The sequence below is a fragment of the Eumetopias jubatus genome, unplaced genomic scaffold (assembly GCF_037043125.1).
Source record: "Eumetopias jubatus isolate StellerSeaLion01/CBP00866 unplaced genomic scaffold, mEumJub1_p1.0 scaffold_4, whole genome shotgun sequence".
In the NCBI taxonomy this organism is placed as follows: domain Eukaryota; kingdom Metazoa; phylum Chordata; class Mammalia; order Carnivora; family Otariidae; genus Eumetopias; species Eumetopias jubatus.
Window position 1 is genome coordinate 176,851,508 of NW_028274810.1, and position 26,614 is coordinate 176,878,121.

A 26,614-nucleotide genomic window follows, 5' to 3' on the forward strand; every position below is an offset into this window, starting at 1 on the left:
GCATTGTGCATTAAAAGTAGGCATTTATAGACCAGCTTTGAAACTTCAGACCTTTGGGGTGCCTGGGTGGTGCAGTTGGTTAAGCATCTGACTTGTGGATTTGGCTCAGGTTGTGATCTCAGGATCGTGAGATTGAGCCCCATGTCAGCTCCATGCTCAACATGGAGTCTGCTTGAGGCTGTCTCTCCCTCCCCCTCTGCCCCTCCCCACTCTCTCTCTCCCTCCCTCTCTCTCTCAAATAAATAAATTTTTTTAAAAAAACTTTAGACCTTTAGTTATCAGTTTTTTAGAAGAGTTTATTTATTTATTTGACAGGGAGAGACACAGCGAGAGAGGGAACACAAGCAGGGGGAGTGTGAGAGGGAGAAGCAGGCTTCCTGTGGAGCAGGGAGCCTGATGCGGGGCTCGATCCTCAGACCCTGGGATCATGACCTGAGCCGAAGGCAGACGTTTAACAACTGAGTCACCCAGGTGCCCAGGCCTTTAATTATCATGTATGTTACAATTTCTCTGGGGAAAAAAATGCTTGTAATTTCTAAGTAAGGGATGCTGATAAAATGATTTCCACACTTCTGTGGTATCTCTTGCTCCCTCCTGTCTTCAGCCAAGATGGCTCAGGAAGATTGACAGCTACTCAGAATTTTGGTGTCTTAGATGCTGCTTAAATGACACATTTCAGTTAAGACAGTTAAGACACTCAAATTATCTGAAACATAAGGAATTTGATATTTTTGAGGTTAGGAGTTCAGATTGGGGGTAGGAAGAAGTACTTCTAAAAAGTTTATAAATCGAGAAAACCTTACTTTCTGACCTCATCTTTAATTGGGACATAGATTCAGTGTGAACCTAAAAGTTGTTTACTGAAAGTCTTCAGAAATTAAAAATATTTACACTTCATATAGTTGTTACATTAACAAGGGTCAGTGGAGTAGTGAGAATCCTGTGGTGGCAGCATTTTGCTATTGGGGGTCTGCGGGTTCAATTAGGAACTCATTTACCTTTCAGCTGCCCATCTTAGAAAGTCTCCTCTGTCTTTCCTTGTGTTCCCATCTGTAGACACTGTGCTTTTGCTCTAGAAAACAAGACACCACAGTGGAATGTGAAGTAGGCTAAGATAGCCCCTTTCCTGGGTCCAGCTTTGTCACTGTGTTCCACTGTTCAAATCATCCTCTCATTAGTCCAGGCTGTGGTGGCATTGAGTGGGTCGAAGAGGATGTGTAAGGCATTTCTAAGTGTAGTTCTAGTAAAAGATAAAGTGCTCAGCAAACAGTTAATGGATATTTTCATGTTTGATTTTAATAATTTTTTGCTTTCAAAATAAAATCAGTGGCAAGCATAGATTCAGGATATGCATCTATGGTAAATATACATACAATTTTATGAAAGTACTGCTATTGATTTGATGTTACTCTTTTCAGAAACTGAAGATAGTTACCATGTAGAAGAGACAGGTGAGATTTAAACTTAATACTCTTCTTTTTTAATTAGAACGAGTCTTTTCCTATAAAAAGAACATCATGAGAAAGAGAAAACATTATCTATGATTATCTATTAATATATTTTATAATATGTCATAAAATACTTAATATGTAGTTAATTGTTATATATAACATATATGGTGTCATAATTTCATGTGTGTGTTTCTTTGTGAATATAGTTTTTGTGCTTTTGAAGTCTGCTTCCTGAAGATAAACACCCAGTAGTGGGATTGCTAGGCCAACAGATACAGTAGAAGTGCATGTTTTGTAGCCTTAAATTACAAAGTCGATGAAAGATCAGGATTGTGTACTGTCACTGGTCATGCATCCCCAGAAGATATGGCCACACTGGAGGTGGACATGTCGTCTTTCAGTAAGCCTGTGTTGGCCAGTTTTTCCTCTGGTGCTGGAATAGATCCCTCTCTCTGTGCTTGAGGACCACATGGTACTCTTGGCTAGCATTTAGGACCTGTATCACTTCAACAATAGGTATTTGTAAATACTAGAACTGTATTGCGGTCTGGGAGTACTCAGGTACTGAGTCCAAGTGTGAGGGGCTGGGAAGTGTGTGTGCCCTTCCTCAGGCACACTCTTGGCGGCCGGTGCTTGCTGAGTGGATGGGAGGAGGGCTCACCTGCACCGCCATATCTGTGGTCTCTGTCTCTCTCTGTCTCATTAGTCTTTTGCTGAATATAGTTGAATTTGCATAATCTAAAGTTTGTGGTTCGATTATAAACCCATTGATGATGGGGACTATCTCATTCATCTTTGTATCTGGCATTTCACAAAGGTAGTACCTGGGTGTTCCATGAGTGAATATAAATGTGAGCATCATGATTTGATTTTACATTTCTGGCGTTACTGGATATTGTGCTTTTCCTATTTTGAATATCAAGTGTAATCCTTCTTGAGATATATTTCTAATTTCCTAATCATTTCTTAACTTACAGCTTCACAGGCTTATAATCAGGATATGGAAGAAATGATGTATGAGCAGGACAGTCCAGGTTTGTGATAATGTGTTTCTGTTTAAGGCACTGGCCAAAGCCAATCTATCCTGTGGTAAATGATTCACTCTGATTCAACACAGAGTCCTCTTTATAATACTCGCAACCATTTTTGGTTGCCCAGACATTGATAGAAATTCCTGAATATAGTTTAATATTACATGGAGGAATGAGGGAAGAAGGAGATGTATTTTTCAAACCACAATTGGGACTTTGCTCTTTGTAGATAGGACGCTGGGAAGGCGATTCGGAAATTGACGAGGCAGTATGGTGTAGTGGAGTCTTACTGGTTCTGCTCCTTCCTGTCCTTGTGATTTAGAGAGCAAATTATGGAACTATATTCAGCTTAAATTTTATTGAATGATAATGATAATATCTCTCTTACACAATTGTGAAGATTGGAATTAATTTGTAAATACTTTAGAATGGCATCTAGTAATGTGTTTGTTTTTTTCATGTTTGACAGAGGTGTATATTTTTTCTCTATAGATTCCACGGAACCTGTAGTAGGTGATGATGAAAGAAGGTACCACGAAGCAGGTACTGGGTGAATATTTTCATTAGATTGTAAACATTACTCAAGGCTTTACAGTTGTATGCTATGTTAACATGATTTTTCTTTCAAAGGAGTCAAAGAAGTGATCTTAACACCTAATACAAGTCTTGCCTTGTAACAAGATTAGATTATGAAAGGAATATCAGGCTTTCATACTTTAGCTCATCTACACTCGCACCATGACAAAACAGGATATTAATCCTTAATACTACTTTTGCATATCTTTATGCCAGTTTGAGGAATTTTTATGAAAATAATTTACTCGTCCTTTTGTCTAGTTGTTTTTGGGCAGAGGCACTTACCACTGACTGCAGACATTGATATTTAAAGGAATAGAATGCTGTATTTGAGATTAAGTTGTGGTTTTTAGCTAAGCAGTTACATAGAATACTGAGTTTAATACTGAGTTTTATTCTCTTTCTTGCAGAAGACCTTACATACCAAGACGATGATGAACCAGGTTTGAAAATGCTTCTTAACCTTAAGCCATCTACTTGTTTTAAAATCTACTCATAGTTTATAGAGTATGGAGGATAGTGTTTTAAGCTTCAAATACCATAACTTAAAAGCTCCAAATGAATGGGTCTTTTCAAAGAATTTACTTGGGAAGGTGTTTACCTCCTCCAGTGGCGCTGCCATTGACTAAATAATTTTTCTTAAATTCTTTGCAAGTTGCCTTCGGAAGCCGTTAAAAATTTTTCACAAGAACTTATCTCATTACTTTATAGTCTTAGTTTATAGTCTTAGCTCTCTTGACTAGCATATGTCTGGTCCATAGAAAACTAGTCAGAGTTGAACTACTCTAGTTTCCTCCCTACAAAGTAATCCCACTCTTAAAGGTGATGGATCTACTAGTATGGAGAAAGGTACAAAAGAATTTCACCGCAGGCTTAAAAGGGGCATAAAGAAGAGTTCGGGCATGTTTTTGGCATGAGTGGCACTAGATTCAGATTTGGGCAATTATAGCTTTGTTTGTTGCCCAAGCACTCCCCAAGCTGTTTTATTAAACTCCACAAAGTAGATTCTATTTTTGCGACTGCCGGGATGAAGGAAATAAGGTTCAGAGAATGTAAGTGATTTGTATAAGTTGATATGACTAAGAAATGATAAAGCCAGTGGTGTCATTTTTATTCCGCCACATTCATGGATGACTGTAAAAGGAGAGAAGTCAGTTGAGCATATCTTCATGTGTGAAGCAAGAAGGACGAAGAAGTGTATAGTGCTTGAGTCAAATATGGAGCACTTTCTATGTGCCGGATGGTTTGGGGGCTTGACATTCAAATAGGAGCAATATGGAATCCTACTGTCAAGAAACGTATGGTTTCGGGCGCCTGGGTGGCTCAGTTGGTTAAGCGACTGCCTTCGGCTCAGGTCATGATCCTGGAGTCCCAGGATCGAGTCCCACATCGGGCTCCCTGCTCAGCAGGGAGTCTGCTTCTCCCTCTGAACCTCTTCCCTCTCATGCTATCTCTCATTCTCTCTCAAATAAATAAATAAAATCTTTAAAAAAAAAAAAAAGAAACGTATGGTTTCATGACGGTGGTTCTCAGTTGAAGTAAATCAGGAGTGGCTGTGTATAAACCTGATATGCTAATTTATTAAGCATATGTATTTAAGATTTAAGGTCCTACTAAGATGACCAGTCACAGTAGCTATTTCTAATGGGATATGAATGATGCCATTGGAAGCATCCTGGATTCTGTCTTTCAGAACTGGTATTTTTATAAGAAATAACTTGGCCACTATGATTGCATCTAGATTTTCTTTTCAGTTTCAAATTTAAAGGAGAAAATAGGAATTTGGAAATTAAAAGTTATATGTAGAGATGAGACTTGAGATACTTTTCTAATTTCTGCCCCTGATTACAGTGTTTGTCTAAATATGCTAGGAAGAACATGTTTGGAAGGCAGTTTGCAGACTAGATCCAGAGAACTTTAAAATCAAACTTGAAAGAAGTGTAAAATTAGATACTGTGTTAAAAAAAGATATTGTAAAATAAATGTGTTTTCATAAGCAGAATATCAGAATAAATATAATTTAACATGTTAAAAGAGTAATAAATAGCACCTAAGGGGTCATCAAGATTTGAGACACTTTGGATCACAAGATTTTGAGATACTTTAGATTACCTGGTCAGAGAACCTAAACTTTTTTAAACAAAAGGGATTTAATAGAATTATTAATAGGATTATTCACTATGTTCTAAAAAGATACCTTTGTGACATTCAGGAACCAGGCTAGGGAAAACAAGTGAACATACGTAAGTGAAGCTGTAAGTAGGGTGAAAACAAAACTATTTTTCAGGGATGCCTGAGTGGCTCAGCCGTTAAGCATCTGCCTTCATCTCAGGTCATGATCCCAGGGTCCTGGGATCGAGCCCCACTTCGGGCTCCCTGCTCAGCGGGAAGCCTGCTTCTCCCGCTCCCACTCCCCCTGCTTGTGTTCCCTCTCTTGCGGTCTCTCTCTCTCTGTGTCAAATAAATAAATAAAATCTCTAAAAAAAAATCGTTTTTCAGTAGGAGAACAGAATATATTCTGTATTAAACTCCGTACATCTGGAACCTGGAAAACATGTGGCTTATTAAAGCTATGGAGGTAACCAGCTTTCATATTAAAAATCTAGAAAGCATCAAGCCTACATTGGATATACCTAGGAAATGACTACCGTCTCACCTTCTGATTGATTTATTTATATACTGCATATGTATTAACTATTTTATGTCTAAAACAGCACTGGGGCAGTTCCAGTGAGGAACACGCACATAGTCCATATTTCTATGGGCCTTATATTTTAGCGGCGGGTCGGGGAGGGGGGGAGAAATTACACAAATAGCTTCAATTTAGTGTTTTTCCTTACAATTGTGTTAAGTGCTGGTGAGAACAGGGACGGTGTGTAACAAGAGCATATAGTGAAGAGACCTACCTAGTTTGTGGACCAGGGAAGGCTTCCCTGAAGTTGGAAATGCCAAGGCAAGGAGAAAAGGTGGCCGGAATGTTGTAAGAAGCCTCTGAGGTGGGAAGATGTGTCTGGAGTGCTGGCAGTCTAATCTGGCCTGAGATTGCAATATGTCTGGGCTCCAGAAGATGCCTAGAGCTAGTCAGGGATGTTCACCTACCCTCAGGGCATTGTTCAAGGCACGACAAAAATCAGATATGCATTTTGTCAAGATTGATCAGTCTGATATGTAGCAAATAGACTGGAGAGACACAGAGTGGATATGGGGAGACCAGTTAGTTTAGTGTCATTATCCCAATCTGATCTTGCCTGAGTCCCATCTCTGCCAAAAGAGGAGTCAGAGGAGATGAGTTTCAGGAAAGGGATGTTCAGCAGTGTCCCATGCTGCTGAGGACCCACGCGAGGTGAGCACTGAGCACATGCCTTGGATCTAATGTGACAGTGGCCTCCTGGTGACCTTGGCAGGAGCCATTTTCAGTGGACACAGATGAAGGTGGACAGAGATAAAGTAGTTTCAGCCAGGGTGGTGGCAGTGATGGGTAGCGGACAAGCTGAGAAATGTAAGGAGATAAAGTTGACAGGGCGCTTGATGTGTGGGTGTAGCTGGGGGAGAGAGCAAGGTGTCAGGAACCCCGTCCACCGTTCCGGCTCATGCCCTTGATGGATGATGGATGGCGGTGCTTTTTCCCTAAGACAGGCAGGACTGGAAAACAGGAACGGGCCAAGAGGCCATGAGTATATGTTGACAGTGTATGTCGAGACATCCAGGGGGATATGTAATAAGCCAATTGGTAGTGCTTGGATCTCAGCAGAGACCTCTCATTCGTGGCTGTGAGTTTGGGAGTCATGAGTCTGTACAACATAATTGAAGCCAGAGGCTGAGATCACTTATGGAGGGAGGACAGTGTAGGGGCATGGGAGTCTCTGGCTGGCCTTTGATGAAAGCCAACATTTCATGCCTGGTAGGACTGGGACAAGTGATGAAGATTGAGAAGGAGAAAGGAAGGAATTGAAGGAGAGCACGGTCACACCAAAGTGTTTGAGAAGGAAGGAGCTGCTGAGAGATCTAACTCAGTGAGGTGGAACTCATTCCCTAGATGGAACGAGGTGGTCTCGGAGGAGCCTCGGCAGGGATGAGTCAGGGCCACAAGAGAGGTGGCAGTAGTTGGGGAAGGAAGTGAGGGGTGAGACAGCAAATGTGAACGACTCTTTGAAGAAATGAGATTGTGAAATGGAGGGGAGATGTGGGGCAAGGGGAAGCAGGCTCAAGAAAGGGCTTTTTTTTTTTCTTTAAGTTGCTAGAGACGTGAGCGTGTTTAAATACAACACAGTTCAAAGTGACAGAGTGAGCAACCAAGCGCTGCTCCTCTGTCTTACCAGTACCACCAGAAGGACAGGAGATGATGGGTTAAAAATGGTCCCTTACTCTACCCAGCGCTGAGAATATAGTAGGTGCTCAAAAAATTTTCTTTAGTAAATGATCGTAAAGAATACATTGATAACTGTGCTAGGAAAATAAGAAAGCTCACTCTAAGTGAACCAGAAAATTTGAGGCATTTTGGAGAATGGGTAAAGCTGGGATTGGGTTGACCCAAGAAAGCTGTGACCCAGCCGCACCCGAGAGGAGAGACCAGAGCCTCCTGTGTAGCAGACCACAGAGCCACTGAGCCCCATGCAAATAAACGAGGAGAAATGATGGGTGCTGGGCCGCGGGTAGGGCAATGAGCTCACAGTCTGCCAGCTGAACCCTCGCTCTGAGGGGCTGGTACCGGCAGTGTTGGCCCCCAGGTGGAAGATCTGAGAGTTGTTCCCTAAACAAATAGAGAATCTGCCCGGTAAAGCTCAGAATTCTCCCCTGCAGACATGAAAAAATAGAAAAGGGAAATTCAGTGCCACCAGGAAGTAAACAGGCTTTGGATCCTGGTAACAAGTGATTGGGGAAGAACCTTAATTTCCCCCATTTTACATGAAGAAAGTGTTTGTAATTACCCATCTCCTGTGACCAAAAGGTGGCCGACTTGGACTTTGAATCTGCGTGTGTTTGATTCCACGCCACACTCTTCCCCACCCTGCTCTGTAGACTGCTACTTCCCAGCGACTAAGCCCCAGGTGTTTAAGGATGAATTAAACATTGTCTCTGCTCATGAAACCGTACAGCGAGTGTTGTGTCACAGTGAGACTTAATGTAGTCCTAAAGGATTATTTCTTCTGTGTATTTTCTAGTATATGAACCGTTGGAAAATGAAGGGCTAGAAAGTTCAGGTAAGCTTTTTCTCTAAACGGGTGTTTCCTGCAATCAGCCCCACCCCCCTTGTATTTATTAAAACTCACATAACTTGTGGGACAAAGATAGATGTAGTAAGCAATACAAGACATTTTCAAGTCTCCAAGGAAGTAATTGCATATTGTCAATATGCTTATTCCCTACTTGTGATGCAAGTTTTATGTCATCAGGGTTGATGTCAGCCTGTTTGATGTATTCTTTGAATATAATCTAGGAATTAAAGTTGATATGCTAATATAAATACTTGTGAGTCTTCATAAGAAGCCCCCAGTCTAAAAAGAGCCAAATTTAGTTACCTTAGTAGAGATGAGTTAATTTAGAAACCTAGTGTGAGTTAATGTAAAATGTGTTTGGTTGTTTGTTTTTTTTTTTTAGATAATGTTGCAGAAGATTCAAACATAATTTTAGAAGGTAAGTTAATTTTATAGAGATAGTTTTACTTTTTGTATTGAAATTATGTTCCTGTATTCAACAGATATGTATTGGACACTTTGCTGTCCGTAGAGTGCCCAGGGCTAGGAAGGAGAGTGAAGACAACGGATAGGATTTCTGGTTTCCTTGGGGTTGGCATTCTCGTGGTCAAACATGATAAAGTAACTACAGATTATGAAAAGTGCAATAACAGAGATAAAACCAGGGTAGTCCAATAGCAAATAACTGGTTACAGCGAGGCTCTTCTAACTAGGGGGTGATTTTGTCAGATGGGGTTAGCCTTGGACAGGGATGGGTTGAAATTGGGTTCTTTATGTTGTTGTTCAGCTGCACGGGCTATTTTTGAAAGTGAAGGGATTATTCCTAAAAAATTGTTGCATATATTACATGGTGGTGCTTTGACAGCATGTAGAGTTAACAGAGATCCTAACAGTCTGCAAAGTTCTTTCATATACGTTATTTCAGTTGATCCTCACAGTGGATACTGAAGAGGAGATAGGACAATATCATTGTGCTTTTCGTGTGTGTGTGGCAAAGCTGGTATTCATCCCAGACTTGGGGCCCGCAGTGGACTCTGGGGTCCATGGGCTTTAACAGTCGGAAGTTGCCACAGGAAACATGTAATAGGGCATTTGCTCTTAAAATTACTCTTAGAATTCATTTATGAGCCCCTCATTGTCAGTTTTCAGGTTAAATGTTACTGCTTTTGAGCTTGGTTTGGCAGAATATATAGTAGTACAGTTGACTAAAATGGGAGAAGATAGGGAGGAGTGGAGGGAATGTGGGGGTACCAGAATCGCCCTCATTGTCCACCTAGCTGCCGGCAGGACCCCTCCATGGCTGCTGTGGGACCGCTGCGTACACGCAAATTCATCTCCACGTAGCAGGCTGGATAGTGTTCCAGAATTTCTCCTACCTCCTATTACTCAGTTCTTTTTGAAGAATATAGCCGAGTCTGTGTTTTTATTCAGTCAGAATCAGAAAATGGAAACCCCACATCCCTTGGAAGAACTTTATCCAACCCATCCCACCTATATCGTTTTATATTAAGAGACAACACATCACAATATGCATCTTGGCTCTGCCTTTCCTGTGTTTGAAGTAGTTTTTCCGAAGACTTCTCAGGCATTTTGATAAGCCAGTAGAGGACATAGTGGCGACTGCTAAGGGAATTCCTTTTGGGGGTTAGTGGGGCTCTGGACTGTGCACCGCTAGCCCCACCTGTAGTTTCTGTGCTCCTGTGTTTGGAACCTGAATGGTCAGTGAGGAGGAACTCAGCATAATTCGCATGCCCTCTAACCTCTGTTGCCCCCCTCTTCCTTGATTTGGCTCGATGCATCAATATATAATTGGATTCCCACACCAGAAATGCGAGTGTCATCATTGACACTCCCTCCATCTTTGCAGCTAATCCCAAGTCCTGGTGAATGGGCTTCGGAAACATTTCTCAAATGCATTCTTTTCTCTGTGGCTCTAGTGATCTAGTTCAGCCCTCATCACCTTCCTGGACAGCAATGGTCACCTTCTAGCCCATCATCTCAACTTGATACTTGTCCCCTTCAGATCCATCTGTCATGATGCCATTAGGGTGTTCTATTCAAAAGTACAGGTTAGGCTGTATCAACACGGTGCCTAAACCCTCTTTTTCTTCCCCATCTGTGTCAGTAAGGTTACTTTCTGTTACAGGCAACAGAAAACTAAACTTGAACTGGCTTAAGCATTGAAGATTCAGGTGACAGATCAGTTGTGAACTTGGTGAGGAATTTGGACTATATTCCAGGTGCATTGGGAATCTGGGAAAAATACTTAAGTGAGGTATGGCATAATCTGACTTATTTTAAAGAATTACTTTCACTCCTAGTTAGAAAACGGATTGGATGGAGCAAGAATGGAGGCAGGGGCCACCGTTAGGAAATGATTGGGTACCAATCCAGGAAGTGATCATGGTGGCCTGGAGTAATATCATGGCAGTGGAAATGGAGGGGAAAGTTTTGAATTTGAGAGAGATTTTTGAATTACAACTGATGGAACTTTCTGATGATTGTGAAGGAAAGAGAAATCAAGGGAGACTTCAGTATGGTTTGAGTAACTGTCGGATGGTGGGTAAACTAGGACATAGAGGAAACTGGTTTAGGGGAGAAAACCAAGGCTCCATAGTAGATATTTTAAGTTTGGGAATGTGAGATTCCCAGGCGGAGGTATCAAGTGGGGGGTTGGAAGTGCCAGTGAGAGGAGCTACACGGGTGAGACCTGAAATTGATGTGTTTGGGAGCCATCATCATGAGGGTGGGCGTCGAAATCCATACTGAAGTGGGTTTAAAAAGTCCCGGAGTAAAGAAAATCAGGCTGTGCTGATATAATTAGTTTGCTGTTTCCTTTTAAAAAATCCTCTCGTTACATCATTGCCAAAATACATTTCAGGTTAAGTCTGTTAAATGAACACTTTTTCAGAATAAAATTGGTTGAAAATTTATCTTGCAATAATGAGAAGGCTTTCTGAGTATAATATCAGTGATGGAAATAATAAAGTGACTTAACACTTTATGATGCATACAAGTTTTTCAAACCTAAAATGACAAGTAAAAGAAAATCCTGAGAAAAAAATACTGGTAAAGGTGATACAGTGCTAGTAGATCTCTGACTTACTAAGAACGAAATCAGTAGGCAAACCTTAACGAGCCAGTCACAACAGAGAAAGCTAGCAAACGCTCACGGTACTGCCACTAAAACAACGAAATATGCCAGAATATTAACTGTGATCAGTGGGAAGAGGTGAGATTTTTTTTTTCCCTTTTTCCTTTTATGTAAAAAATATTTCCAAATCTTCCATGTGGGTATGTATTATTCTTAAAATTAGAAGCAATTTAATATAAGAAGAAAAATGATTAGCTGCATTAATGTATGAGTTTTAGAAAATGCTATAAAAATTCTTCCTTTTGACCAAAGTCTGTTCCAAGTCTTTAGGAGCAAAAGGAAAGCTGATATAATCTTATCTCTAGATTAAGGTAATGTTCAGTGGGTTGTTAGCTATGAAGATCTTAAAATGTGATGTAATTTGATAGAGTGAATTAGATTCAATATATTATTATACCATTATGTGATAAAGTCTACAGTCTCTTTAGTTTGCAAATGGGATGAAGTGGCCAGGGAAAAAAGCAAGATGTTAAAAAAGTCATCTCCATATTTTTGGCCAGTCTTAGAATATATTATCTTGAATATTATTTTTCAGAAACTTTATTAAGGATAGTAATTTACTTTTAGGACTCTGATCTTTCAATTTCTTTGTGTTGTTTCGTTCATGTTACAATTAGGGTTATGTCTTAAAAACTTTTTAACAACATATTTTAAACATCTTTCTTCAGCTTTCTCATCAAGTCTGATGCAAAACTGTCACGAAGACCTGGGTTTTAATTCATATCTCCTTTGCCCAGGCAGCGAGTTTTGCAGTTAGTCAGTTAGGCAGATAATGTAAAGCCTATTTCATGAACGCTTGAGAAGTATACAACATTTTGCGAAGTTCTAGCTAATTCTTCTTTGTTGTAATAGTGTGAAAACTTAATGTTTTTGTTATCATTGCACACGAATCCCAAAAATGTCTGTAAAAATAATCACTGTAACTTAAATACAGCCTGTATCTTAAACACTGGTCGGCGATATATAATGGATTGTAATTTTCTTACTTATTTTAGAAGAGCACATGCCCCCTGCTGAAGAACAACAGGAAGTACCACCAGGTATGACATTTTGTTGGACGCATTGCTCTTTCCTTTTCTGTTTAATTTAAAATGTACTGTTGCATACAGCACAGTAGCTGTATGAAATCAGTCAATGAAGAGTAAAACTCCTGAGAGAAGGATTAATTATACCTAAATTTAAAGAGAAGATTGTCTGCATTTTGATCAGTTGAGCCAAAGTAAAGGAAAATACATGTCAGATTCAGTCTCGTACATGTTTGTTGAGCCGGAATGTGAGGAGTGTTAATGGTCAAAGTACCGTATGATTTTTGCCATTATAGATGGTAGTAGTAGTAGTTAGGTGGTTTTTTTTTTCCTTTTTTTTTTTAAATTGATAGGCTACTTGATGATGGATCAGAATTGCCTTAAGATGAAAGTTCTAGTAGTGCATACTTTTGTGACTTTATGCTTCTTCCCCATTCCCCATTTCCGTGAGGGCATCTTAGTGCCCTGGGCAATCCTGGCTGGCTGCCTAGGTCTCGTTAGTACCCGAAGTCTTTCTTTCCAGCCCCCTGGGTTCATCCATTTCTGTACTTTTCCCTCCCCTCTGCCACGTGCCCCTCTCACAGCAGTGAATTTAGACAGTGGGAACATCATTTCGACCAGGGCCTGTGCTTTCAAATGGCATTTGAGAGATGACATTAATTCTACCAGCAATCAGAAATTAACATACAAGCCTCCTGTTCTCATAGTGGGAAAGACATGTTTTGTGAAGAGGGGAGTTTCTAGGACCTCTATCCCAAGGGTATTTCCTCTTGCTTCTGTTTTTTATTTCCATTTTCTTTCTTTTTGGTTGAATTTTTGCTCCTATTTCTTACATTATGCTTAATGTGAATTTTGTGGCAATGATATACATTACTCTTGTTGATTTTGGTAGAAATAATTATAACTGTCAAAATCTCCTGACTAATAAATTTCAAGGAAAAAAAATAACTTTTATAATCAAAGAATATTTTTAGTTATATACCCCAGCTCATCTTTGCTTATTTCACGTTGGGATGTTACAGGTTTTGGCGGTTGTCATACCGTGTACATTTATAGTCATCTGTACAAATGCTTAAGAGAACTGGGTTGTTGGTATTATAATGTGAATGAGAATAGAAATCCATGGAGAATTTGGGCTTTTACATGATGGGTACTGCGCAGGTACGTGTATTTTGTGTTTAGAAAAGGTGCACAGAGCAGGGAGAGTTGATGTTTCTATCCTGCCTTTGTAATTTCTTCTTTATTGTTGAGGGTGCTTCACGGAGGGCCTTGTTTCTGCCTTGAGGAGGCAGAGCACATTACTGAGTTAGCATTTTGATTACCTCCCAGTACTTTAAAGAAATTGTCTTAGAAGTATTTTTTAAAATAATGAGTTTTTACAACATTGACTCTTTTCTAGTTACAGTGCAGATTTTTTAATATTGACCTGACTTTAGCAAAGGCATAAAAAGTAATACTGTTTTCTGGCCAGAAATTTCTGTGTTTTTATTTCCATGTTTTATAAGCTGAGCCCAAGAATTTCCTCACAACATAAATATAAAATACCCCGTGTTTGGGGTGCTGGAAGAAGGTGCTTTTTTAGAGGGGGTATTTAACAACTGAAGCCCAGAAAAATGAAGATTTGATTAATATCTGTACTCACTGACATACAATAAGTTCCCCATAAACCATGACCGTGGCTATTTTTGTTTAGTAATTAATTAGCCTGATCTTCAAGGTGGATCAAGAGAAGTTAAACCCTGAAAGACCTGCTCAGGAAGTTGTAACTTGTAATTTGGTGTCATAAAAATGTGATTGACTGGCTGCCCAGTTACATTGTGACCTTGCTAGAAGAGACTATAAGGCCAAGAGTTAGCAATAGTTATTTTTAATGATTGCGCTTGCTTTGCTTATTTCCCATTATTTTCATAGTCTTAGTGTATATTACAACCTCTTTTATTCAGTCTTACAAAAGAATAATAGTTGAGGGGTGCCTGGGTGGCTCAGTCGTTAAGCGTCTGCCTCTGGCTCAGGTCATGATCCCAGGGTCCTGGGATTGAGCCCCGCATCAGGCTCCCTGCTCTGCGGGAAGCCTGCTTCTCCCTCTCCCTTTGTCTCCCAGCTTGTGGTCTCACTCTCTCTCTGTCAAATAAATAAATAACATCTTTAAAAAAAAAAAAAGAATAGTTGAAACTCTATATTCGTGATCTTCTTGCACAATAAGCTGACTGCTCTTGTAAGTGTTTAATTATCTGTGTGATTACAAAAACTGCAGGAACACTGATGATAGGGCCTGTCTCCCTCCTTTGCAATGCTCCTTACCTTTCAGTCTTTAAAATCCATTATTCAGGGGAAACTTTAATGGAGGACCTCTGCAACATGCTAGCTGTTAGTTCACTTTTTCCTGGCCCTTGGAATCTTAACTGATGATTACTTTGCCCTCCCTGATCATTCCAAGACTAGGTTATACTGTCTTAATATTGCTTGATTAAGTTCACAATAATGTATTTATTGGCATGCTATAACCCCACAGGGCGGGAACTGTCTTAATTTACCGGTATATTGAGCCATACACTAGGGCCCAGCAAATGCGAACCTTTAGTAAGCATTAAACATTATGTAGGAGCTCTTCTAAGCACATTCCATGAATTAACTCATTTAATGTTTCCAGTTGCCTAAGAGGTAGGCATGCTCTTATCTCCATTTTACAGATGAGAAAACTGAGACATAACAAAGCGGGTCTGAGAGCCGACAGGTGGCAGAATGGAGGCTGCCCCTTGCATGCTGGCTCCAGAGTTCACACTCTTGGCCTCTGTGCTCTAGAGGGTTTTTCATAAGGGAAGGCCTGAGGGCTGATGTGTTCTGGGAACTGTTTTGATGTGGTAAAACTAGAGCTGTCATCTTACTCAGCATCTTTCTCTTCATGTACATTAGTACTTCAGCTAGGACCTGGAAGTGGTAGAAAAGTAAGTTGTCCAGTAGCTTGAGTTTTGTTTATATTTTTTTATAAATCTTTTGTTTATATTTGTAAATTTATAAATGCTTTGCTCTTGACAAGGATATAAAAAATCAGTCCTAAGAATTGATCATTCTGACATTAGAAATCGAGCATTTTGAATACCAGATTTTTTTTTAAATTGTTTTTGCAATCCATGCTCCTTTAGTGGGTTTTTACCTTTCTCCTCAAACCCAGATTTTTTTTTAAAGATTTTATTTATTTATTTGACAGAGAGAGAGACAGCACAAGTAGGCAGAGCAGTAGGCAGAGAGGGAGAGGGAGAAGCAGGCTCCCCGCTGAGCAGGGAGCCCGATGCCGGGCTCGATCCCAGGACCCTGGGACCATGACCTGAGCCGAAGGCAGACGCTTAATGACTGAGCCAGCCAGGCGCCCCCAAACCCAGATTTTTACTTGAAATCATATAGCGTGTGATTCTGGCAATATGACAGAATAAGTATGAATAGCACAAATTGATTCATTTATGAAGGAATCACTTATGAAATTCATCTGAGGAAAATTTCCTGCCAAACAGTATGTTAAGGCCCTTTCACTAACTGGTTCCAGTAACAATTTTTTTCTGTCATACCATGCCAGAGAAAAAAGAAGTTAATGTTATGTTTTATGGTGATAATCATTATTCAAGATGGAGATATGTGAGCACCAGTGTTTCTGCTGCTCCAGTCTCTCTGAAAATGGAGATAACATTTGTAACTCAGCCCACCGTGGTCTAGCAGTGGGGATGGCTTTGCTCTGCTTCATCTGCGCAAACTTTCACTCATACCTCCCCTTGTCACCCAGCATTTCCTAATGTGATCACTAGGGCATTAGCCAGCCTTAGTCCGGCAGCACTAGAGGTCTTTGCTTATGTGAATAAGCACCTAATATGAAGGTTACTGTTATAGATTTCATCGTTTACAAACGATGTACAAAGGTACAAAGGTTTGCCCTGGGCAAAGAAGATACTCGAGCAACAATATAGTGCCTGCCCCATAGCGGGTCGCAGTCCCATGGGCTTAGAGCCGAGTAAAACAACCACTATGATGTCATTAAGTCCCCAGAGGGGTAGACAGGGCAGCACAGAGAAGAAGGGATAATTAACCCCTTTGGGAGCAAGGGTGTGGAAAGTCACATAGGCCTCCCCATGTGTCGTTGTGCTGGAGCTGAGTTTTGAGGAGCAGGATTGACTCATGGGGATTGGAATTGGAAGCAATTTGCAGGGAGAGAGGGCTGATTGAGGGGAAGAGTCCGGGACGATTCCTGTTTTCCTGATCTGAATGCATGAATGATCAGCCCTTCATGGACCTATTGGAGGGAGGAGGAAATGGAGAGTAGCAGAGGAAGTGACGGGCCTGATTTCGGACATACTGGGTTTGCAATTCGGTGAACCACTTCTGAGTGGAGTCGTCTTTAAATGTTCAGGAGCACACATTTGGGTCCTTCAGAATTGTAAATGGGCTTTTAGTTTATTTGCCCTTTCATTGGTACTCATCATTATGCTTTGAACAGCTTCCCACAACCTCAGGTATGTTTGATGGCACAGGTTACAGAAATGCTCATTCCTCTCACAGGCTAGCTCACTGATAAATTCTAAAGAGAACCTGAAGCCAAACGCATTTATAAAAACATTATCTGTTGAGGTGTAATTGACACACGGAGATGTGCTCACTCTTGAACATACAGCTTAAGGAACTTGTGCCTGCGGTCCATTCCTGCACCCACCTGTCAGAATGCTTCTGGCGGTCCAGAAATCTCTCCTTCCTCCCGCTCAGTCCCATCCCCTCCAACAGCAGCTGTGCCAATCTCTATCACCACTGATTGGTTTGCTTGCTCTTGAATTTAATAAAACAAAACCAGAAGCAAACACACACAAAAGCAGATACACTTTTTTGGTGACTCTTTTTTGTTGTTCAACATCGTGTCTCAGTTTCATCTACTTTGGCATGCAGAGTATTGGTTTCTATTCATTGCCCTTTACTATAAATACACTACATTAAAAAAATCCATTCTACATTGATAGCTGTTATGAATGTTTCCAGTTTCTGACTGTTATGAAGAAAGCTTCTATGAATAATCTTGTACATGTCTGTTGTATATAAATACTCATTTCTGTTGGATATATAAAAGTATACAGATGATTTCTAGTTACCTCACATTAGCACCAAATCTACCTATATAAAAATGTCTGGATACACATGCACACATACCCATATATAGGTAGGTAGGTAGGTAGGTAGGTAGATAGATAGGAAGGCAGGATCATAATCCAGATTTAGAAATTATATCAAAATTTGGCTGGGCCTTTAAGTGCACCATCTTTTCTGCTCGAATTGTAACAGATCTAATGCTGTGATGGTAAAATCAACCAGATACTAAAGTTTGGAATGAGAAAGTATTTGCAAAAAATTGGACAAGAATGACTTTTACTGTATACTTTTTTTACCCATTTATATTGTCAGTAACATTAAAAACTGACATACGATTATATTAATGTATTTTAACTGCAACTTACAGTATCTGGTTGCTCCTTGAAAATCCTTCCTGTATTTGTTTTTCAAATACCATGCTAGATTTTTTTTTCCTCTATTACATTTCTTATTAATAACAGTGAAAACACTGACGGGAGAAAGAGAGTTAATGCTTGCATCTCTCAAAAGACTGAAATTCTTAAATTTAGTTGTAATTCTCAGATGCTCTAAGAAGCTTAAATTTTCATCAGCAGCTTTGCAAGTAATTCCCAGGGACTTCTCTGGGTAGTTAATCACTGTTTAACGAGTTGCCCTTAAAAACAACAATAGCACATAAAAAGCATTTACTTCTGTCGGTGGGTTTTTTTTTTTTTTTTTTTTTAAGTAGAATGAAAATGAAGCAGTTTCACAGTCTGTGTCTGGTTGGTCCTTTAATTTAGATTTCCCCTTATTTTTGCAGATACTTAAAGCTTCAGAAAGACTGCCCCCACTACCGCAGGAGGACCAGCCTAACCATACGCTCCAAAAGATGGCTGTGATAGGTCTTGTGACGCAATTACTGAGCAGACCAAGATCTTTGGGAATGAACACTAAAGATGTTTCAATCAGTCATAGTCCACTGGCATCTTAGTGTATTTTTTTTTTTAGAAACAAATTACATGTAATGTTACATTCCTGCATGTCCGTTTTCCATATCATCTCTTTCTTACTGTGACACAGCTTCCGATCTTACCTACATTTATGTGTGTTGTTCAGATAACAGTTGATCATATTGACGATGTAGCAGCATTTGTCTTGGCAGGGTTTCACTGTGTATATGACTAGTAATTACCCCTATATCTTTTGGACTGACCTGTGTAAACAGCATAAGCATGACCTCAAAGCCATGAAGAGTGCCCTGCGCTTGCACTCTGAGGCCCACTACTGATGGTCACGGTTAGCTGTGAAGACTGAGTTGTATATACCCGCACTGATATCCTTAGAGGACATTTCTACCTTAGCTTCGAGCGTTCAGGGTAAAACTCAGAATTTTGAGGTTCCTGGAGCTGGTAGCTCATTGATGAGAAAAGTTGAATATTTCGGTGAAAGTCTTAAGTTATCATGGTTAATTTATTTTTCAAACAGTTAAAATTCCTTGCTAGGATATAGGCAAAAGGAATGGCCTGCTCTGTCATGCAAAAATGCTGTCGGGCACCTCGGATCAATCATAGAATAGCTTTGTCCCTTCGGTATTTGTTGAAATTTTAGAAAACCTGTATAAATTGCTGGTGCACATCTTAAAGGTTGCTCTGCCATTAGCTAATTGAGTTATGCCCTCACAACACTGAAGATGGCCCCGTGATCTTACTAGAGAATGATGCCTCTAGCTGGGCTGATACAGGGCGTGCGGAAGGTGCACACAAGCCACTTTTCGTGCTGCTGTTTGCAACGCCTTTTCTTTTCCACCCTGAAGAGTTTCTTCTACTTTTAATGTGGTTTATTTGGGCTTGGCAATAGTTGCTGTTATGAAAATACTCATTTGTTAGGAAAAGAACGTAGTGACATCATTTTGAAAGGACCATGAGCTATTAAAATCAAAGGAAAAGCCATAAGAAGTAATTTCATTTCCATGTCAGGGATAGCTCTTGATTATGTTAACATTGTTTTAAGATAAGATGACTTTTTCCTCCCTTGCTTTTAGGGTTACAATCAGAGAGATTTTATATTTTTATCATTATAGATCATAGTTACAACGTAGTGAATGATGCATGCTGACCCAGTGTGTAATGAAATCCAGAAGATTGAGTTACTAAGAAAAGCAATAATTTTCTAAAGCTGTGATATGGGTAATATGGAGTTGCTACTCAAATTCTAATAAAGCTCTTAATTCATATTGTGAATTATAGAACACTACTTTTTATAAAGCCTTATTTTTTTAGGGAAACTTAGGAGTGACATAGAACGGATAAATGAGTAGAATTTTGCTGGATTTTTGTATATAATCTCTAGAGCTCTGGAAGCTGAGGATTCATTATGCTGTGGTCAACTTCAAATACTTTCTGATTCCAAATATCTGAATTAACGAGCCACACTGGGCAGTATCAATGGATTTTCTAAAAATGATGTAAATGTCTTCTGTTTAATGTTATTTGAGTGCAATAAAATGCAGAATTCTTCTCTATATTGTCCTTATTTTGAATTATTATTTTGTTATATAACAAAATCAGTTCATTTTATACTTGTATATTAGAATATTACAGTATCCTTGATGACTGAAATCACGAAGGTGTACCTTCGACCCTTTCTTAACCTGTTTCTAATAGGTGATGTTTATTTTAACATTTACTCTGATGCTTACATTGCCGGGAGCCAGATTAAAATGAGATAGCCCCTGCATCCATCCTTTGTAGGTTTTTGTTTAGCACCTAGCAGTTTTGGTAATTCCCTAGTGAGGCAAGCCCCACTCCCCTATAGCCTCCTCCTCCCCCATGACCATTGTACCATGAGGACATGAACTTCATCGTAGTTGAGAAGACGAAAAGAGTCTGAGCAGGTGGAAGGGCAGGCGAGGGTACAGCAGGTTCTCTTTCCATCTTCACTGGGGCAGAAAAGGAGAACTAGACAAGTAGGGAAGAAGCCTCCGGGTTCCAGAAAGTGTTGTTTTCTCCTCTGGCATGCCAGAAGACTTCAGACTCATTCACTCAGGATAAACAGACCCACCTTTTTTTGTTATGTTAATCACCATACATTACATCATTAGTTGAAATCTTGCCATTTGCAACGACGTGGATGGAACTGGAGGGTATTATGCTGAGCGAAATCGGAGGGGGAGACGAACCATAAACAGACCCACTTTTATTGACTGCATTGCCTCTGCTGAGCGCTTTGCGCATGTGGGGCACTTGCATTTTCCCAGCAGGTGGGGCTTATCCCTGCTTGCAGATAAGGAAACTGAGGAGCAGAGAGGCGGAGACACCTGCCAGCCATGGTCCTTCATGGTGAGCATGTGGGCAACAGATGGCAGGTGGAAACAGTTGGAGGGAGGCCAGATGCAGGCAGGAGAGCAGGTCGGAGACTAACAAGTAATACTCCAGGTGACGGTGGATGGGCCAACCTCGGGAAGTACTGGCAGAGAGACAGAGAAGGGGGACAGGAAAGTTGTGGCTGGCTGAGTGGGCCAGCGCCGGGGAAACAGAGCCCTGGAGAGTCACAGATGCCAGGGAGATGAGGAACTGGCGAGGGCAGCTGGGCCCGGATGGAAATTAGCTTTGGACGTGTGTGAGGTCCAAGAAGAACCGGTCAGTAAGCAGGGAAGCAATGTTGCTGGAACAGCATAGAGTTCAGGATATTTGAATTCACAGAAGTGATTTTCTTTAATGGTGTATGATCATTTTTGGTGTATGATTAAGAGTCCGTTCTTTTTAGTAAGGTTTTCCTTATCCTGAGTGGGGGGGAAAAGTAAGTACAGTTAGGGATTGCATCACACCTTTCTTCTTGAATACGAGTGCTTAAACCCTAGCTATGAGTTACAAGTGAACTTGGATGTGGGTAATTTTCCGAATTGGGCTGAGCAGATAGCTCCCTTTAACTTGGAGACTGTCATTGGAACATACAGAGTGTGATTGAAGTATTATTACAGAGGATACTTTCTAAATCAGTCTTACCTGTTCTGTGACCTTTGGCAAGATTCCTGAGCCTCTCTTAAGCCTTAGTTTCCTTATCCATGAATCTAAAACCACCTCCCAGCGTTGATGGGGTTGATGCGATCGTCTGCAGTAAGTGCTTAGAACAATGCCTGGCACCCAGTAAGCATCCAGTGAGTCCTTCTCCTCTGGGGCATGGTGAGGTCCCCATGGGGTCTCCCAGGGAAGCGTGTGTACACAGAGAATAAAGTAAAGCAGAGTAACACTTTACTGTTAGCTCTGCAGAATAGTAGTGAGGGAAGCTGGATCTCTGAAAACGCTTTTACCCACTGAAAATCAGAGGGGCCAAAATGCCTGCTCTGCTCATTTCCCCATATCCAAACACGAGTCACAGATGCCCACGTGTTGGTGTGAGGTGAGGGGCAGAAGGAGACGTGAGTGAGAGAGCTCTTGCCCAGAGCTGGGGAAGTTTGGGTTGGACCTTCTTCGGTCAGGCTCATTGCCCTCGTAAATACTGCTGCTGCGAAGGAAGAAAGATGGTGGCCCTTGTTCCCTGGAGGGTGCCTGGCCAGGGCCCTCCTACCCATTTAAAATGGGACCCATTCAAACCACTCCTCTTTCCTTATTTCTCCCCTGGGGGCAGGAAGATGTGTGGGGAGCCCTAAACTCCTCTTCATGTTCTCTCTAGTCAGGTTAGCAACTTGCATTTCGTGCTTGCGTTTTCAGATTACCCCAGCCCCATGCCAGGCGACGGATTCCTGGAGAACGTGGAGGGGCACAGCCTTCCTGCAGGCACTGCTGGTAGCACTGGAAGGACTCCCTGGGGACCAGGATTGTGTGTTGATGTTTTTCCTCAATCCTGTGTCCTCCGAGAGTGCATCCTATGAAATGATGCGCTGCCTAACTTTTTGATAAAGGAGGTTATGGTTAATACGATCAGAAATTCTAGGACATTCAACAGAGATCTAGAATGGCTTTTTGTTTTTGTTTTTATTTTTAAATATCCCGTGTACGTCCTGCAGCACTAGCAGGAAGAGTGTGGCAGTGAACTTGATAAAACCCACTCTTTGCACGAGGCAAAGCCTGCATGTCCCTATCTCCCGTTTCTCTTTCAGGGAAGGTAGGGAAGGGCGCTGTGGGAAGATTATATGCTTTGGAATGATGTAAACAGCTGACCTTGATACATCAGGCACTCGACTTTCCCAGCCCTCAGCTTCCTCCTTTGCACAGAGGGAGACAGACCTCCCCCTAGGGAGGCAGGAGGCAGTAGGGGGGCGCGAAGTGCTTAGACTGAGCCTGCACTGTGCAGCTTTCACAGGTCGTTCCCTTCCTCTCCATTGGTGTCTTGAAACGCCTGACCTATAAAAAGCCCTCCCTTGTATCGGAAGCCTGCCTCTGATTTACTTGTCACTTCCAAAAAGTGCAATGTTTGATAGGAATGTATGGAGGAAGCCGGCGAGCAAAAAAATCGAGTGTTCAGTGGTTGTACCCCTGATCTCACCCCACGGCCTGGTCTACTCTGGGGGAAGAACTGAGTCTGATTTTGTATCAGTCTCCCAAACTCTGCCCTATCCTGACTCCCACACATATGCCTATACACGTGTTCCTAGAAATACCCAAAGCTAGATAAGTACCTACGGGAACTATAATCAACTGGTCTACCATGAAATTTAGCTAGACCCCAACTTCTATGAAACAATGGGCTAGATCTGAGATAGTGCAGAAATGAGGTTATAAGCACAGGGTCAGGTCATGTGCCATAGTTTTCCACGTAGGGTGGATGTTGTTTGGTCCAGGTTCTGGGTGGGTATTACTGCACACAGTCCCATTCATGGGAGAGACCCTACGACTGTGGTTAACTTAGTGAGAGGCTGACACAGGTGGGCTGTCTGGCCCATCTCGTGTCCTCAGCACCTGGGCTCAGTGCAGGCACACTTAGTGTTCCAGCTGTGTATGTGTGAAGTCCTTGGGGAAGTGAGACTGGTGTCACCCCAGTGAGGGGGACATGCGGCATTTCTTTAAAGCACATGGTGGCTGTTACAGTCTTCTGGTTTTAGGAGACAGTATCAATATTGAACAAGCTTTGATGAGGGCTTCACTCCACTCCAGTTTGCTTTTATACCCACAGAGGCACTTTTGGAGGAGATGACCCACAGCCCTACTTTTCTATTAATGAGGAATACTTAGCTTGGTGCCTCATACCTGGTTACTTTTATAAATATAAGCCTGGTGACTTTTAAAAGCAATTCAAATGAGTCTAATCTTAATATTTTGTAACAAATTTCATGTGTAAAGAATTCAGGGTTTAGGAAAATTGGAATTCTATGCCCAGAAATATTTTTCTTAAATTATATTTATTTGAATTCATTTAAATATGATCCTATATTTTGAGATAACGAATAGGGACTTTCACAATACTTACTTTGTTTTGTCTTTACTTTTCAGAAACAAATAGAAAAACAGATGATCCAGAAATAAAAGAGAAAGGTGAGATCATCAAATAATGCCTTTCAAATATACATGGGAAGAAAATCATCACACTATTCATGAATAACATGCTGATTTTATTTTGTATCACCAGTTAAAAGAAATTGCCTCTGGGTTTATTATTTCAATGGTTTTATCAACAAACATCAATATTTACATAAACATTAAGAGCGAAGGCTCTAAAGAGATAGCCTGGCTTCTAATCCCGGTTTTGCTGTTCACTGTATGTATGTCTGAGAATTCTTTGCCCTCTGTGCCTCAGTTTCCTCTCTGTGATATGGGAATAAAATAGTACCAAGTTCAGGGACCAGAAGACTCCTGTTTCTATGATAGTAATTAAATGAAAATATGTGTAAGGTACTTAAAGCAATGTATAGCGCAGGGAAAGCACTTAGGAAATGTTAAATGTTATTATGTTAACATCCATGCCAGGAATAGAGATCCAGAAATTACTAGAACATGTTCTCTTTTTATAAGGAACTCTGAGTTGTTGGAAGGACATGCAAACAAGGTTATATCCATAAAGAAAGAATCATCTCTGCCTTCCCACAGTTGATTACAATGGGATTCTAATAAATTGAATAACCCAGTAGAATTTTAAGTCAGCTCTTACGAAGATTCCTTAGCTTACTTGGAGTGAGGAACTGAGTTAAACAATTATATAGATGATCATGGAATAGTGCTTATGCTTTTTTTTTTTTCATATTCTACTTCCCTTTATTCTTTCCAATTGTGGACATTTTTATTTTTCAGTATTTAATTCAAGCTTAGACAATAAGAATCTCTAAATAGTAAGTAAGGCTACTAATTTTATCCCTCACAAATATTTTTTATATCATTTAATTAATTAATTTATTTTTTCATCATGATAAGTGTGCTCTTTAATCCCCAACCTCCCCCACCTGCCTCCCCTCTGGTAACCATCAGTTTATTCTCTATAGTTGACAATCTGTTTCTTGGCTTGTGTGTGTCTCTCTCCCTATATTTTTTTCTCTTGCTCATTTGTTTCTTAAATTCTACACATGAGTGAGATCATATGGTATTTGTTTTTCTCTGACTGACTTACTGTACTTAGCATCCATTCTACTATCTAGCTCTATCCACGTTGTTGCAAATGGCAGGATTACATTCTTTTATTTTTATGGCTGAATAATATTGCATTGTAAATAAACCACATCTTCTTTATCCATTCATCTATTGATGGACACTTGGGCCACTTTGATAGTTTGGCTATCGTACAGAATGCTGCTATGAACATAGGGGGCCATGTATCCCTTTGAATTAGTGTTTTTGTATTTTTTGGGTGAATACGCAGTAGTGCGATTACTGGATCATAGGGTAGTTCTGTTTGCTTTTAATATTTGAATGATAAAATCTTTAATGGTTGAACATTACAATTTTAGAAATGCCTTTAATTTTTAGTAATGTTAATTTTCAGCATCTACATTTGAGAAGATATTATAGTACATAACATGTTATAATATACATAATGTACATGGTCTTAGTGTATACTTATTTGACGAGCATACAGAGTTGCTGGCCTCTGGCTGTAATTTTGTAGCCTTTAGGCTGGGAACTAGGCATTTAGTCATGCATTTTTTTTTTCCTGATTCGTTGTATTTAATTTTTTATGAAAGCAATACCAAGATACAGTTTTAAAAGTATGACTTTTAATGAAACACAGCAGCCTTCTATCTCCCTACTCCCTGTCTGTGAGGCCCATCCCTGACTTTCTTTTAGCTATTTCTTCTAGTACTTACCTACACATTTCTAAATAACTAGCTACTTGTGCAACTTTCTCGAAACTGTTGACTTTTCTACGTAGATGACTGGGATTTAGCTCAGTCACGACCCGAGTTCTCCATGCTGCCCCACCTTCCTGATCTGCCATGACACCACGACATACTCTGATCGTGATAAGTAAGTAGCCCCCTTCTCCCTAGTTTTGATTTCTACGATTTCAGTGACCCGTGGTCAGATGTGGTCAGCAAGCAGATGATCCTCCTTCTGACCTATTGTCAGAAGGTCGCTAGTAGCCTAATGCTACGCCCCAATGCCTGTGTCCTTCCCCTCACTTGATCTCATCACGTAGGCATTTTCTTATCTCACATCATCTTAAGAAGGGTGAGTACAAGATATTTTGAGAGAGAGAGACCACATTCCTATAACTTGTATTACAGTGTATCGTTACACTTGTTCTATTTTATTATTAATTATAATAATCTCTTATGGTGCCTAATTTATAAATTTAACTTTATCATAGGTGTGCATGTATAGGAAAAAACATAGTATATGTAGGGGTTGGTATTCTCTGTGGTTTCTGGCATCCACTGGGAGTCTTGGAATGGGTCCCCTGCAGATAAGGAGGGACAACTGTGCTAAGGAGAAAAAACAAAGCAAGCAGGAGGGTATCATCAGCTTTTGCTCGAGTTGATCGCTTCTCGGCCTTTTGGCTAAGATCAAGTGTAGAATTGATCACTTCCTCGATTCTGGAATGCTTCCTTCGCTTGGCTTGCTGGTTACCACATCGTCTTGGTTTTTCTCCTACTCTCTGCTGTGTGTGCTTTTCTCAGTCTCTTTGGATGGCTGTTCTTCATCTCCCTGATCCTCTGTCACTCAAGTGCCCCAGG

The 26,614-nt window shown here is 40.6% G+C and overlaps 1 protein-coding gene and 1 pseudogene across 4 annotated transcripts in view; both read left to right on the forward strand.

Moving 5' to 3' along the window:
• ASPH (aspartate beta-hydroxylase) overlaps positions 1-26,614 on the forward strand; it is a 212,714-nt gene that overhangs the window by 75,033 nt on the left and 111,067 nt on the right. For all 4 annotated transcript variants that reach the window (XR_015768103.1, XM_088022826.1, XM_088022829.1 and 1 more), the window contains 8 exons: positions 1,419-1,451; positions 2,429-2,485; positions 2,975-3,025; positions 3,469-3,501; positions 8,221-8,259; positions 8,657-8,692; positions 12,403-12,447; positions 23,943-23,984. Coding sequence is in view for 3 of the 4 variants with exons in the window: in XM_088022826.1 (XP_087878952.1) it covers positions 1,419-1,451; positions 2,429-2,485; positions 2,975-3,025; positions 3,469-3,501; positions 8,221-8,259; positions 8,657-8,692; positions 12,403-12,447; positions 23,943-23,984 (336 nt within the window). In the remaining variant the exon portion in view is untranslated. The remainder of the gene's footprint in view (positions 1-1,418; positions 1,452-2,428; positions 2,486-2,974; positions 3,026-3,468; positions 3,502-8,220; positions 8,260-8,656; positions 8,693-12,402; positions 12,448-23,942; positions 23,985-26,614) is intronic.
• On the forward strand, positions 26,418-26,553 carry LOC114216785 (U2 spliceosomal RNA; annotated as a pseudogene).